Source organism: Alosa alosa, chromosome 19, assembly GCF_017589495.1.
Source record: "Alosa alosa isolate M-15738 ecotype Scorff River chromosome 19, AALO_Geno_1.1, whole genome shotgun sequence".
Taxonomy (NCBI): Eukaryota; Metazoa; Chordata; class Actinopteri; order Clupeiformes; family Clupeidae; genus Alosa; species Alosa alosa.
The window spans coordinates 1,103,788-1,120,590 of record NC_063207.1 but is presented as its reverse complement, the minus strand read 5'-3'; the positions used below and the strand labels follow the sequence as shown (position 1 = coordinate 1,120,590).

The window sequence follows — 16,803 nt, the reverse complement described above, 5'->3', positions numbered from 1 at the left end:
GTCGCTGCCTCTGCTCTGCATAAAGGGGGATTTTGACCCCCCCTCGTACGATCCGGGTTCCCGGAAGTGGCTCCTGATGAAATATCTTGCTCCGCCTTAACAATCTTTGGGTCCGCATCTTCTGTCGCGTTAGCATGCGCCCTCGACTAGCAGTTAGCCGGCTCCCTACAAGTAAACAAGGATGCGTCCCTCCTCCCCAATAACAAGGACCTTTCGGTGGCACGGTGCTTTTCTCTGTCTGCTACCGGTGTGGTTGCTGGGAAATCAAAAATGACCAGTCCAACAATATTGAAAATACATCCGCTGTCAACTCAGTTGAAAATGATGCTATTTTGACGCGTAAGCGCACTGTTTTATTTTTTTTAATTATTATTAGGCGCTAGCTAGCTAGCGACATGGCTAGGCGCTTTGCTGCAGTGATGGTGTTTTTAATGTTTTAAGTGAAGCTCGTGTAGTGGAAGTTATTCATAAATATGTCAACCTTTTGTTGAAAATACGCAGTATTTATTTTTTTCTTTTTGATGACCGTACCGAATGTGTCAATTTTTACAAGAGTAAATCTGAGTTTGTCTTTGTATTTTTAATGCCATCCTAATCCGTTATTTGCAATAACGTTAGCTAGATAATCTCTCTGTCCCGTTAGCCGTTTTAGCTGCCACTGTTGTCCGGGCACTGGTAGTTTTGTTACCAGGCAGACGGAGCCGTTTCCGAGTCAAATAACAGTAGACTTTGCGGAGGACACCAACCGACTGTCCGAGCAGGTGTCTCTTCGACCCCCACTGCGCAGTCCGCCAGCTGACTCTTGTGTTCTGACCCTTACGCTGCGATGTTTTGATAGAGGACAGCTCGGGACCAGCGGCACCGTACAGTTGGAGCGGGTGGATGTTTGAGTTAGGAGATGCCGCAGCGGCCGCGAGGACCCCTGAAATCAGCTGTGACCACGCGGTGAGCGAGATAAAGAGACGCTTCTCTCGAGAGGGAGATAAAGACAGTCAGGCCTCGCTCGCTCGTGCTGCTCAGGGACTGCTGCATTGTTGCCGCGTGGTGTTAATTCTCTGGCGACATCACCGAGAAAACGAGCTGTCAAGCAAAGAGTGGTTTCTTTTCTACCCCCTTCACTGACACCCAACTCTGTCCCGGTTGTCATGGAGCCGTGTGCGCGTGGCGGCGGCGGCGGCAGCACGTTGCAGCAGCTGCGCGAGGATGCGGCACTCGCGCTCGCTCTCACTCACACGCACACCACCCTGAAGTCCAAGAGTCTCCCGGCCCTGAACGAGAGCGGCAGCGCCCAGCGCGCCGACCCACCGAGCTCCGATACGACTGCTCCGGCTCCCGCGCCCGCGCCAGAGACCTCCCCCTCAGACTGCAGCCTGGTGGGCCTGAGCGGCTCACCCACACACCCCCCCGCCGCCACCAGCGCGCACACACACACACACACACACACACACACTCAGTCCCTCAGCAGCGCGTGGTGGGGAGCGTTGGCGGAGCGCCGGCGCCGGATGTGGCACACTTTCGCCTCGGACGCGCGCTGCTTCCTGGTGTGCATGAGCTACCTGACGCTGGTCCAGTCTCTGCTGGTGTCGGGCTACCTGAGCAGCGTCGTCACGACGATGGAGCGCCGCTTCCGGCTGCGCAGCGCGGAGTCCGGCCTGCTGGTCAGCTGCTTCGACTGCGGCAGCCTGCTGGTCGTCGTCTTCATCAGCTACTTCGGGGGGCGTGGCCACAGGCCGCGCTGGCTGGCGGCGGGGGCGGTCCTCATCGCGCTGGGCGCCGCCCTCTTCACCCTGCCGCACTTCCTGGCGCCGGCCTATCAGCTGGAGGAGCAGGGCAACAGCTCCGCCCTGGGGGAGGGGCTCTGCGAGGCGGCCGGGTCCGACACACACTCCGTCACACACACACACACGGCTCTGCAGTCCGCCGAGGCCAACGGCAGCAGCGGCGGCGTTGTGGGCGTGGCCAGGGGAGCTAGGGCGCAGGTGTGCCGGCGGGATTGGGAGGGGCGGGAGCACAAGCTCTACGTGACGTTATTCGTCGTTGCTCAGCTGCTGGTGGGCATGGGGTCCACCCCCATCTACACGCTCGGCCCCACCTACCTGGACGACAACGTCAAGAAGGAGAACGCCTCACTCTACCTGGGTAAGAGAGTGTTTGTGTGTGTGTGTGTGTGTGTGTGTGTGTGTTTGTGTTTGTGTGTGTGTGTGAGAATGCCTCACTCTACCTGGGTAAGAGAGTGTTTGTGTGTGTGTGTGTGAGAGAGAATGCCTGAGAGAGAGTGTGTGTGTGTGTGTGTGTGAGTGCCTCACTCTACCTGGGTAAGAGAGTGTGTGGTTGTGTTTACATCACTCTGCTACGTGTGTGTGTTTATAACATTCTACGTGTGTGTGTGTGCACGTCACGTGCACAACATTGTGTACACATATGTGTGTTCATAACATTCTACGTGTGTGTGTAGAATGCCTTGTTCGACCTAGATCTGGTGTGCATCCGAGAATCTGTGTTATAAGGATGGTTGTGTGTAGTATAGTAGTATTGAAGTGTGTGTGTGTGTGTGTGTTGTAAGGATGTCTGTGTGTAGAGATCGACCCATATGGGTTTTTCTACGGCCGGTGCCCATATTTAGAAATCAGCCACATTATTTAGAAACCAACGCACAGACCAACACGCACACACCAACGCACACACAAACGCACAGACCAACACACACACACCAACGCATACACCAACGCACTAACCAAAACACACACCGGCGCTGATGCACACACCAACGCACTAATTAACGCATACACCAACACACACACCAACACACACAATTAGGATTCAGTTCTATTGTGTTTCTGTGTAGATTAGGATTCCGTTCTATTAAACCCTGGTGTTTGCCAATTAAAATGGTTGGCGCTGATGTGCACTGCAAGTGATGGCATTCTCCTGTCGTGCCAGCATGGCACCACTTAACCTACGCCAGCGGGGCACCCCTTAATTACGCCAGCATGGCCCTTAATTACGCCAGCATGGCACCCCTTAACTTACTGCAGTCTGTTTGGGCCAACTCTGCACACCTGGATTTGGGGCTTTCCTCCTCTTCCTCTCCTCCTCCTCTTCCTCCTCTCTCTCCTCCTCCTCTCTCTCCTCCTCTCCTCTCCTCCTCCTCTTCCTCCTCTCCTCCGCCTCTCTCCTCCTCTTCTCTCTCCTCCTCCTCCTTTCTCTCCTCCTCCTGAACGAGTACTTACATCCTTTCGATTTCTTACAGGTTGGGTCATTGTTGCCCACAACACACTAGATTTCTGCTAATGAATGACGTCATTGACGCATTTGAAAGGCTTTTTAGAACAAATAAGTGACTGAAAAAACATAATACTCAGCTGTATTTTCTCTGCCCCCTCTTTTGAATGCAGCATTCAAATTTCTAGACAAAAAATTATAACCCGAGAAAAGTGGATTTTGAGGGGTACAGCTCCATAGACCTCCATGCATTCTGCACTCGTGGACGAGCGCCCTCATGTGGAACCACAGAAGGAACTGCAACCAGTTCAGAAACCGGAAGTTTTCCGAGAGTGGCAGTTCTCCCCTTATTATGCCCAAGTGTAATAGTTTAAAAATCAATATGAAGTATTCAAATTACTAAATATGTTTAGCTACTAATAATTATACAGATTATGAAAATACTATACATTATTAACTAAATACACTTTATATAAATTTCAAAATATATGAAGTAGAAACATATGGCATAAGCCATCATTTTCCGTGTGTGTTTGTGTGTGTGGAGAGAGTCAGGCAAAATCTGGGATGGCCACTGGTGTATGATCACACTACAGTATATTCAATAGTACTGATGCCAATGACATCACTGATGACGCCCTCCCAAATGGTGTAAATCCCCCCCTACATGAAGAACCTAAGGGAGGAATGCCCCCCATTTTGAAAAATGAATTTTATGCCCTGGTAAATTAGATGTTTGTTGTAACTGTGTGTGTGTGTGTGAATTAGATGTTTGTTGTAACTGTGTGTGTGTGTGTGTGTAAATTAGATGTTTGGTGGGTAACACTTGACTTTAGGCTTCTACATTAGAGTGACATGACACTGTCATAACTCTAACCCTAACTTGTCATGATAAAGCCGAATGACACTTACAGAGGCAAGTGACAGATGCATTATGTCATAAACGTTTATATCTTGTTTATAATGTTTATGACACGTTCATGACATGACTGTGAGTGTGTGAGCTAACTGTGTGAGTGTGTGTGCTAACTGTGAGTGTGTGTGTGTGTGGTGCACGTGTGCTAACTGTGTGTGTGTGTGTGTTTCAGCTATCATGTATGTGATGGGGGCCCTGGGGCCAGCTGCTGGCTATCTGCTGGGAGGAGTCATGATCGGCTACTACGTCCACCCCTACACACACGTCACCATCGACCAGAACGACCCGCGCTTCATAGGCAACTGGTAACACACACACACACACACACACACACACACACACACACACACACACACACACACACACACACACACGTCACCATCGACCAGAACGACCTGTGCTTCATAGGCAACTGCTAACACACACACACACACACACACGCCACCATCGACCAGAACGACCCGCGCTTCATAGGCAACTGGTAACACACACACACACACACACACACACACACACACTGGTCACCATCGACCAGAACGACCTGCATTTCATAGGCAACTGGTAACACACACATACACACACACTAGGGGTGTAACGGTTCATGTATTCGTATTGAACCGAAACGGTACGGGCGTCACGGTTCGGTGCATGAATTTACACGGAGAATACACGGTATAAAAATACATAAAACTCGTGTGCGGATTAATTAATGTCATGCGCAATTACTGTTAAATAGCGAGAGTTACGGGAGTTCTTTAGCGACACCTAACGCTAATCTGTAGCCTCGCCTTTAGCTCTGAAGCTCTGATTGGCTTCGTGTTTTTTTGTTAGGTCGCCGGTCGAGTCCGTCAGTCATTAGCAGCACTAAGGTTAGACCCACAAGAGTTAGAGGATCCGCTGGTCTCTTTAAGATCGCAAGTTTGAGAACTTCAGTTACAGTAACGCGAAGTACAGGCGAGAGAGTGGTGGATAAGATGAAACTGTGTGTCGGGCGCGTTGTTCAGCAGTTGTTGGGTATGTGAGAGTGGAAAAAATGCTACACATATTCAAGCCATCACCCAGATGATGTAGGCTACCAATCACTGTAACGAGGGGAAAAACTTCCCCTAGCGCTTCAGCAGCCTTTGGATACACATACAAATAGGGCCAAAACCTGTAAGCTTAAATTAAATGATTTTCAGAATGACAGAAAGCTATGTAAATCGCTGCGGGTAATTACCTTTATGTTGGGGTAACTTGTAACTTCTCACATGAGGAGCTGGTAGTGTTAAGTGCATAGACAGCAAAATAAAGTGACAACGCTAACCAGGCTAATAAACAAAACCATGCTCACGTGAGTTAACGTCAAAGGGGCAAAAGTCAATTAACTTCTATTTGTAGTGTGTTTATGAAATGAAAGGAGCAATTTAGTTTTTTAAAAAAAAGGCAAAATAGTGTGATATTTTTTCAGTTAGTAGGCTAGATTATTACTTTACACACAATAAAAAAAATATTGAGGCAAATTGTAGACCCTTCCATATACAACTAAACACAGATGTTGAAGGTCTTGCTTAAGTGGATTTTTAAAAATAATTTTTCTATGTAATTTGCACTTCAGAAATAAGAGATGCTGTAGGCCTATTTTCAGTTTTATAGCTGATTGTCTTATTTTGTTTACAAGTTACAGATGGAGTCTGGGTACGTATTGTACTGTTTAGCCTACATCTTACACACTTCAGGCTGTTGCAGATAGCTCAGGGAAGAGACTGTATGACACTAGGTGGTACAGCCTGAGACATGTACAAAAAAAAATGCTTTCTGCATTTTTGTTTTGCTTTTCCCTCCATTGTACCGAACTCGTACTGAACCGTGATGTCCGAACCGAGGTATGAACCGAACCGTGACTTCTGTGTACCGTTACACCCCTAACACACACACACACACATACACACACACACACACTGGTCATATGTAGGTGGTGACACACACTCTCTGTCACACACTGGTCATATGTTGGTGGTCACACACACACACACTGGTCATGTGTTGGTGGTCACACACACACACACTGGTCATATGTTGGTGGTCACACACACACACACACTGGTCATGTGTTGGTCTCCCTTTTCCTGCCCCAGGTGGAGTGGGTTCCTGATGTGTTCGGTTGCCATGGCGCTGGTTATCGTGCCGATGCTGGCCTTCCCTCAGAAGCTGCCCCCCCGCCACAAGCGCCGCCGCAAGAAGCAGGCCCTGCACGCCGCGCACGATGATGATGTCATGAAGGAGAAGAAGCAGGGCCAGCAGACCTCAATGGGCTTCGGCAAGGACCTAAAAGGTGTGTGTGTGTGTGTGTGTGTGTGTCTGTCTGTCTGTCTGTCTGTTTTATGTGTGTGTGTTTGTGTTTGTATATATATGTGTGTGTTTGAGGTCTGTTGTGTGTTGGTGATTTTAATGTTCTCTGCATACTATGTAGGGGTGGAACGATGCACAGAAGTCACGCTCGGCTCATAAATGCAGAAGGCAATTCTTTGTATTGTGCATGTCTCAGGCTGTAGGGCCTACTAACTACCTAGTGATAAAATCTCTCCCCTGAGCTAACTGCAACAGCCTGAAGTGTGCAGATGTAAACAGTAAACAAGTACCCCACATCATCTGCAGACTCAATCTGTAACTTGTAAACAAAATAAGACAATCAGCTATAAAACTGAAAATAGGCCTACAGCATCTCTTATTTATGAAAGTGCAAATTACATAGAATAATGATTTTTAAAAATCCACTTTCAACAGCAAGACTTTCAACATCCGTGTTTGGTTGTATATGGAAGGGTCTACAGTTTGCCTCAATATTTTTCAGTGTGCATACAGTAATAATCGACTAACTGTGAAAATGTCACACTATTTTGCTTTCTTTAAAAAAGCCTAACTAAACGTCATATGACTTTACTGTTCGCATGGTTTGTTTATTAGCCTAGTTAGCGTTGACACTTGACACTTGACACTTACAGCTTCATGTGAGAGCACAACACAAGTTACCCTCACATAAAGGTGATCACCACACAGTTTACACCAGCTCTTCATGTGAGAGCACAACACAAGTTGCCCTCACATAAAGGTGATCACCACACAGTTTACACCAGCTCTTCATGTGAGAGCACAACACAAGTTACCCTCACATAAAGGTGATCACCACACGGTTTACACCAGCTCTTCATGTGAGAGCACAACACAAGTTACCCTCACATAAAGGTGATCACCACACAGTTTACACCAGCTCTTCATGTGAGAGCACAACACAAGTTGCCCTCACATAAAGGTGATCACCACACACAACACAAGTTACCCTCACATAAAGGTGATCACCACACGGTTTACACCAGTTCTTCATGTGAGAGCACAACACAAATCACATAAAGGTGATCACCACACAGTTTACACCAGTTCTTCATGTGAGAGCACAACACAAGTCACATAAAGGTGATCACCACACAGTTTACACCAGCTCTTCATGTGAGAGCACAACACAAGTTACCCTCACATAAAGGTGATCACCACACAGTTTACACCAGCTCTTCATGTGAGAGCACAACACAAGTCACATAAAGGTGATCACCACACAGTTTACACCGCTTTCCATCATTACAGAATCATTTTAAGCGTTAGGTTTTGGCCCTATTTGTATGTGTATCTAGAGGCTGGTGAAGCACTGCAGGGAGACGTTTTTTGTCTCGTTCGAGTGATTGGTAGACCTACATCTGGGTGATGGAGTCGTATGTGCGTTAACATGTTCAATGCATTTCCACTCACATACAGTACCCAACAACTGATGAAACAATGCCGACACAGTCTTATCCACCACTCTCTCGCCTGTACTACTGTAACTGACTGGGAAACCGAAGTTTTCCCAAACTTGCGATCTTAGAGAGACCTCTCTTGTGGCCCGCCACCACTCATCATACCCGTCCTTAGTGCTGCTGTCTCTGACTCACTCATCATACCCGTCCTTAGTACTGCTGCTGACTCTGACTCACTCGCCATACCCGTCCTTAGTGCTGCTGCTGTCTCTGACTGACTCACTCGACCGTTGACCTGACAAAAACCTGTAACCTACGTAGGCGGACCTCGGCTACCTATGCGCCAATGAGAGCTTCACAGAGCTAAAGCCGGACTACAGAGTAGGTGTCCCTAATGAACTCTCATATCCAACAGTAGTTCCGCATTGCATTCATTAATTTGTTTTAGTTTTATGTATTTTTATACCGTGTATTCTCCGTGTAAATTCATGCACTGAACTGTGACGCCCGCACTGTTTCGGTTCAATACGAATACATGTACCGTTACACCCCTAATACTGTGTAAATTATGTGTGGGTGAATGTGCATGTCATGTATAACGTGGGTAGGTGTGTAAGGCATGTTCGTGCGTGCGGGTGTGTTGCAGAGCTCCCCGAGGGCTTTGTTCGTGATCCTGAGCAACGTGACGTTCCTCTTCATGAGCCTGTCGTACACGGCCGAGTGCGCCATCGTCACCGCCTTCATCACCTTCATCCCCAAGTTCATCGAGTCGCAGTTCAGCATCCCTGCATCCAGTGCCAGCATCTACACTGGTACACACACACACACACACACACACACACACACTACACACACACACATACACACACACACATACACACAGAGTTCAGCATCCCCGCATCCAGTGCCAGCATCTACACTGGTACACACACACACATGCTTGTAGTGCCTCCACTAGCCTGCGCGTCTTTTCTCACACACACGTTAAACACACACACACCATAAACAGCAAGACGTGATGTGGCCACAGAGCAGCACATAATAATAGGCTAATATCAAGTTGATTTGCTCACTTGCATCTCTCCAGTTTGTGTTGCTAACCTGTGGGATTTAGGTAATTTGGGCCTACTATTGGGTTTAACATCATTTAGAGATAGGCTACGCAACCTTGGCAAACTTTTACATCTGGAGAGAGCTCCTTGCTAACTATCCCACTAGCTCAGGTCTTTTACATCTGGAGAGAGCTCCTTGCTAACTATCCCGCTAGCTCAGGCAAACTTTTACATCTGGAGAGAGCTCCTTGCTAACTATCCCGCTAGCTCAGCACTAGCTCCTTGCTAACTATCCCGCTAGCTCAGCACTAGCTCCTTGCTAACTATCCCACTAGCTCAGCACTAGCTCCTTGCTAACTATCCCACTAGCTCAGGTCACGTCTGTTATTGGTGTAGTGCTCACCAAAATCAGAAATGAACATTGCAAGACACTTAGAGCCAGATGTGTGTACATTTGTGTGTGTGTGTGTGTGTTAGTACATCTAGCCCTTAGTTCTTCTATGATCCCAGAAATATTTTCTTCATCTTGTTAGTTTTTTGAACATTTATTTGATCTAATGACAAAACCTAATGAATTGCATCCACATGCACTGTACTAGTTTTCACTTATTTCTTAAAGTGGCAGGCACTCAATTACACACACCACCAATGCACACTCAATTAGACCTACACACCACATTACACACACCACCAATGCACACTCAATTAGACCTACACACCACATTACACACACCACCAATGCACACTCAATTAGACCTACACACCACATTAAAGATATGCCCAAGTGTAATAATTAAAAAATCAATATGAAGTATTCAAATGACCTAAATATTTTTAGCTACTAGTAATTATGCAGATTATAAAATACTATACATTATTTACAAAATATATACACTTATAAATGAATTCCAAAATATATGTAATAGAAACATATGACATAAGCCATCATTTTTCTGTTATTATTGTGTGTCGCGTGCATGTGTGGTGTGTGGTGTCGTCGTGCGTGCGTATTAATGGCGTGTCGCGCAGCATGTGTGGTGTGTGTGTGCATCGCGTGCATGTGTGGTGTGTGTGTTTGTGTGCTGTGTTTGCATGCGTGTGCTGCAGGTGTTTAGTGTGTGTTTGTGTGTGTTTGTGTGCAAAGCCGCAAGGCAAGGCAGGTGCTGCAGGTGTGTAAAAGGCATAAGGCAGGCAGGTATTGCAGCAGCAGGTGTGCAGCATGCGGATCATCGCGTCTAGTGCGATGCGGCACCGCGGCTGGGCTGGCTACATCATTAAGCGTCTGAAGCTGGGTGAGCGGGAGAGTGCTCAGCTGGCGCTGGTCTGCAGCGGTGTGTCCCTCCTCTGCTTTTCCACCCTGTTCATCACCGGCTGCGACAGCATCAACCTGGGGGGCATCAACATCCCCTACACACAGGGGTGAGCACACACACACACACACACACACACACCAAACCTGGGGCATCAACATCCCCACACACAGGGTGAGACACACACACACACACACACACACACACACACACAGCATCAACCTGGGGGGCATCAACATCCCCTACACACAGGGGTGAGCACACACACACACACACACACACACACACACACACACAGCACACACACACACACAGCACACACACACACACACACACACACACAGCATCAACCTGGGGGGCATCAACATCCCCTACACACAGGGGTGAGCACACACACACACACACACACACACACACACACACACAGCATCAACCTGGGGGGCATCAACATCCCCTACACACAGGGGTGAGCACACACACACACACACACACACACACACACACAACCTGGGGGGCATCAACATCCCCTACACACAGGGTGAGCACACACACACACACACACACACACACACACAGCATCAACCTGGGGGGCATCAACATCCCCTACACACAGGTGAGCACACACACACACACACACACACACACACACACACACACACAGCATCAACCTGGGGGGGCATCAACATCCCCTACACACAGGTGAGCAATAATACCACACACACACACACACACACACACACACACACACAGCATCAACCTGGGGGGCATCAACATCCCCTACACACAGGGGTGAGCACACACACACACACAGCATCAACCCAAAAGGCAACACCATCCCCCACACACAGTGGTGAGCACAATAATACTAACTATCATCAATACCTATCACTCCACAATAACAATACACTATCAATAATAATAATACCCAATAACACTACACTCATAATTGTATGCCAAGCCTTCATCTGTAAATACGCCACATATGCCCCCCTCTGTGTCTCCTGTAGTCCGTCTACACACACACACACACACACACACACACACGTGTGTACACACACACACACACGCGCACACACACACACACCACACACACACACACGTGTACACACACACACACACGCACACACACACACACACACACATGTACACACACACACACATGTACACACACACATAACCCCCTCTGTGTCTCCTGTAGTCCGTCCACACACACACACAAACACACACACACACGTGTACACACACACACACATGTACACGCACGCACACACACATGTGTACACACACACGTGTACACACACACACACACACACACACACACACATGTGTACACACACACCCACACACACACATGTACACACACACACACACACACATGTGTACACACACACACGTGTACACACACATACACACATGTACACACACACACACACGTACCACACACACACACACGTACTACACACACACACACACGTACACACACACACACTTGTACACACACACACACACACACATACACACTTGTACACACACACACACATAACCCCCTCTGTGTCTCCTGCAGTCCGTCTCTGTCTCTGTCTCAGCGGAACTTGACGGCGGGCTGCAACGTGGCGTGTGGCTGCGTGACGTACGACTACGCACCCGTCTGCGGCTCCGACGGCATCACCTACTTCAACCCCTGCCTGGCAGGGTGCAGCAGCGTCGCCAACGACAGCTCCGGGGTGAGTGTGTGTGTGTGTGTGTGTGTGTGTGTGTGCGCACTATGGAGCCCGCTGATCCTGGCCGAGAGACGTGACGCAGGACGTCCCCTGATTGGCTAGTCAGTAGGAGATGCAATGTGCTGATTGGCGCTGCAGAAACAACAACAAAAATTTTTTTGTAGCTTCGTAGATCCAGTTTGCACACTAAAGATAGATGTTGCACTTCTCCTTATTGCTGCCTAATTGTATGCGCAAATACATAAGTTCCTTTATTGCCTGTAGCTATAAAGCTGTTCCACACACATTCAAACTAAATCCCTGTAGACAAATGTTTTTCACAAGTGCACAAAATATTTCTGCAGGTACGCATTTTTTTTGCACACAGACAAATTAATTCCACAGCTACAAAACGGTTCTACACTTGTGCAAATCATATTCTTGAAGACAAACTGTACACATGTCTTCACGGGCACACAATCTTTATGGCGTTGTTTTGACTCCGTGTGTGTGTGTGTGTGTGTGTGTGTGTGTGTGGGGAGGGGGTTGGGGTTCTGCGTGTGGTGAGGAACTACTCAGACTCTTACATCTTACATGTGTGTGTGTGTGTGTGTGTGTGTGTGTGTGCGCGCACACCTAATGCTGTCCTGTGTGTGTTTGTGTGTGTGTGCAGGTGAGGAACTACTCAGACTCTTACATCTAATTTACACTTGTCTTTCTGCTCCCACACCTAATGCTGTCCTGTGTGTGTGTGTGTGTGCAGGTGAGGAACTACTCGGACTGTGCGTGTGTTCAGAGTCGTCAGGTGAGCACGGCGCGCGGCGGTGTCCATGGTAACGGACTGTCGGTGGTGATCGTGGAGACGTACCTGCGGGGGAAGGGCTGGGCGCGGGAGGGGCGGTGCCAACGCACCTGCGGAACTCTGCTGCCCTTCCTCAGCTTCCTCTTCATCGTCACCTTCATCACCGCCTGCGCTCAGCCCGCCGCCATCATAGTCACGCTCAGGTACACACACACACACACACACACTTATACACACACACACACACACTTATACACACACACACACATATATATACACACACACACCATCATCGCTACGCCAGGTACACACACACACACTTATATACACACACACACACACACCATCATCGTCACGCTCAGGTAAACGCATGCACGCACGCACACACACACACACATACACACACACACACACACATACACACACACACACATATATATACACACACACACACTTATATACACACACACACACACTTATATACACACACACACACACACTTATACACACACACACACTTATACACACACACACTCACACACTTATACACACACACACCATCATCGTCACGCTCAGGTACACACACACGCACCATCATCGCCACGCCAGGTACACACACACACCATCATCGTCACGCTCAGGTACACACACACACCATCATCGTCACGCTCAGGTACACACACACACCATCATCGTCACGCTCAGGTACACACACACACACACACACACTTATACACACACACACCATCATCGTCACGCTCAGGTACACACACACACCATCATCGTCACGCTCAGGTACACACACACACACCATCATCGTCACGCTCAGGTACACACACACACCATCATCGTCACGCTCAGGTACACACACACACACTCACACACACACACTTATATACACACACACACCATCATCGTCACGCTCAGGTACACACACACACCATCATCGCTACGCCAGGTACACACGCACGCACACACCATCATCGTCACGCTCAGGTACACACACACACCATCATCGTCACGCTCAGGTACACGCACACACACCATCATCGTCACGCTCAGGTACACACACACACACACACCATCATCGTCACGCTCAGGTACACACACACGCACCATCATCGTCACGCTCAGGTACACGCACACACACCATCATCGCTACGCCAGGTACACACACACACCATCATCGTCACGCTCAGGTACACACACACACCATCATCGTCACGCTCAGGTACACACACACACACACACACACACACACCATCATCGTCACGCTCAGGTACACACACGCACGCACACACACCATCATCGTCACGCTCAGGTAAACGCATGCACGCACGCACACACACCATCATCGCTACGCCAGGTACACACACACGCACCATCATCGCCACGCCAGGTACACACGCACGCACACACCATCATCGCCACGCCAGGTACACGCACACACACCATCATCGTCACGCTCAGGTACACACACACGCATCATCATCGCCACGCCAGGTACACACGCACGCACACACCATCATCGCTACGCCAGGTACACACACGCACGCACACACACCATCATCGTCACGCTCAGGTACACACACACACCATCATCGTCACGCTCAGGTACACACACACGCATCATCATCGCCACGCCAGGTACACGCACACACACCATCATCGCTACGCCAGGTACACACACACACACACACACACATATACACACACACACACACACACTTATACACACACACACACACACACTTATACACACACACACTCACACACACACACTTATATACACACACACTCACACACACACACTTATATACACACACACACTACACACACACACACTCACACACTTATACACACACACACACACATATATATACACACACACACACACACACACACACACATCGTCACGCTCATCGTCACGCTCAGGTACACGCACACACACGCACACACACCATCATCGTCACGCTCAGGTACACACACACACCATCATCGTCACGCTCAGGTACACGCACACACACCATCATCGTCACGCTCAGGTACACACACACACCATCATCGTCACGCTCAGGTACACGCACACACACGCACGCACACAATCATCGTCATGCTCAGGTACACACACACACACACACACACACACACACACACGCACCATCATCGTCACGCTCAGGTACACACACGCACGCACACACACCATCATCGTCACGCTCAGGTAAACGCATGCACGCACGCACACACACACACACACACACCATCATCGTCACGCTCAGGTACACACACACGCACCATCATCGTCACGCTCAGGTACACACGCACACACACCATCATCGTCACGCTCAGGTACACACACGCACGCACACACACACACCATCATCGCCACGCTCAGGTACACACACACGCATCATCATCGCCACGCCAGGTACACACGCACGCACACACACCATCATCGCCACGCCAGGTACACGCACGCACGCACACACCATCATCGCCACGCCAGGTACACACACACACACTTATATACACACACACACACGCACGCACACACACCATCATCGTCACGCTCAGGTACACACACGCACGCACACACACACACCATCATCGTCACGCTCAGGTACACGCACACACACACACACACGCGCGCCATCATTGTCAGGCTCAATAATCACCCCAATGTTCTGACGTTCTCTTTGTTCTGACGTTCTCTTGCCTGTAGAACAGTAATCACCCCAATGTTCTGACGTTCTCTTGCCTGTAGAACAGTAATCACCCCAATGTTCTGACATTCTCTTGCCTGTAGAACAGTAATCACCCCGATGTTCTGACGTTCTCTTGCCTGTAGGTCTGTAGAACAGTAATCACCCTGATGTTCTGACGTTCTCTTGTCTGTAGAACAGTAATCACCCTGATGTTCTGACGTTCTCTCTGTAGGTCTGTAGAACAGTAATCACCCCGATGTTCTGACGTTCTCTCTGTAGGTCTGTAGAACAGTAATCACCCGATGTTCTGACGCCTTCTGTAGGTCTGTAGAACAGTAATCACCCCGATGTTCTGATGTTCAGACGTTCTCTCTGTAGGTCTGTAGAACAGTAATCACCCCGATGTTCTGACGTTCTCTCTGTAGGTCTGTAGAACAGTAATCACCCGATGTTCTGATGTTCTGACGTTCTCTCTGTAGGTCTGTAGAACAGTAATCACCCCGATGTTCTGACGTTCTCTCTGTAGAACAGTAATCACCCCGATGTTCTGATGTTCTGACGTTCTCTCTGTAGGTCTGTAGAACAGTAATCACCCCGATGTTCTGATGTTCTGACGTTCTCTCTGTAGGTCTGTAGAACAGTAATCACCCCGATGTTCTGATGTTCTGACGTTCTCTCTGTAGGTCTGTGGATGAACAGGAGCGTCCCTTTGCACTGGGGATGCAGTTTGTTCTTCTGCGCACGCTTGGTAAGAGGGTTTATATGTACTGTGTGTGTGTGTGTAAGTGTGTGTGTGTGTGTGTGTGTGTGTGAAACTGCTCATTTAACTGCTCTGTGTGTGTGTGTGTGTGTGTGTGTGTGTGAAACTGCTCATTTAACTGCTGTGTGTGTGTGTGTGTGTGTGAACTGCTCATTTAACTGCTGTGTGTGTGTGTGTGTGTGAACTGCTCATTTAACTGCTCTGTGTGTGTGTGTGTGTGTGTGAAACTGCTCATTTAACTGCTGTGTTTGTGTGTGTGTGTGAAACTGCTCATTTAACTGCTCTGTGTGTGTGTGTGTGTGAAACTGCTCATTTACTCTGTTTAACTTCTCTGTGTGTGTGTGTGTGTGTGTGTGTGTGCAGCCTACATCCCGACACCCATCTACTTCGGTGCGGTGATTGACACGGCGTGTATGCTGTGGCAGCAGCAGTGTGCGGCGCTGGGCTCGTGCTGGGAGTATGACGTCACTTCCCTTCGCTTCGTCTACTTCGGCCTGGCGGCCAGCCTCAAGCTCGTGGCCTTTCTGTTCATCCTGCTGACCTGGCTGTCCATCAAGCGCCGCGAG

General features: G+C 48.8%; 1 protein-coding gene across 1 annotated transcript in view; it reads left to right on the top strand.

Annotated features, from left to right (window-relative positions):
- Window positions 1-110: 110 nt before the first annotated feature.
- The window catches only part of LOC125312305 (solute carrier organic anion transporter family member 5A1-like), a 17,070-nt gene continuing 377 nt past the window's right edge, over window positions 111-16,803 (top strand). The window contains exons 1-9 of the mRNA XM_048270763.1: window positions 111-2,139; window positions 4,311-4,443; window positions 6,256-6,456; window positions 8,557-8,724; window positions 10,185-10,379; window positions 11,835-11,994; window positions 12,734-12,975; window positions 16,161-16,225; window positions 16,601-16,803. The exon at window positions 16,601-16,803 is cut by the window's right edge and continues 377 nt beyond it. Of these exons, the coding sequence (XP_048126720.1) occupies window positions 1,146-2,139; window positions 4,311-4,443; window positions 6,256-6,456; window positions 8,557-8,724; window positions 10,185-10,379; window positions 11,835-11,994; window positions 12,734-12,975; window positions 16,161-16,225; window positions 16,601-16,803 (2,361 nt within the window). The 5' untranslated portion in view covers window positions 111-1,145. The remainder of the gene's footprint in view (window positions 2,140-4,310; window positions 4,444-6,255; window positions 6,457-8,556; window positions 8,725-10,184; window positions 10,380-11,834; window positions 11,995-12,733; window positions 12,976-16,160; window positions 16,226-16,600) is intronic.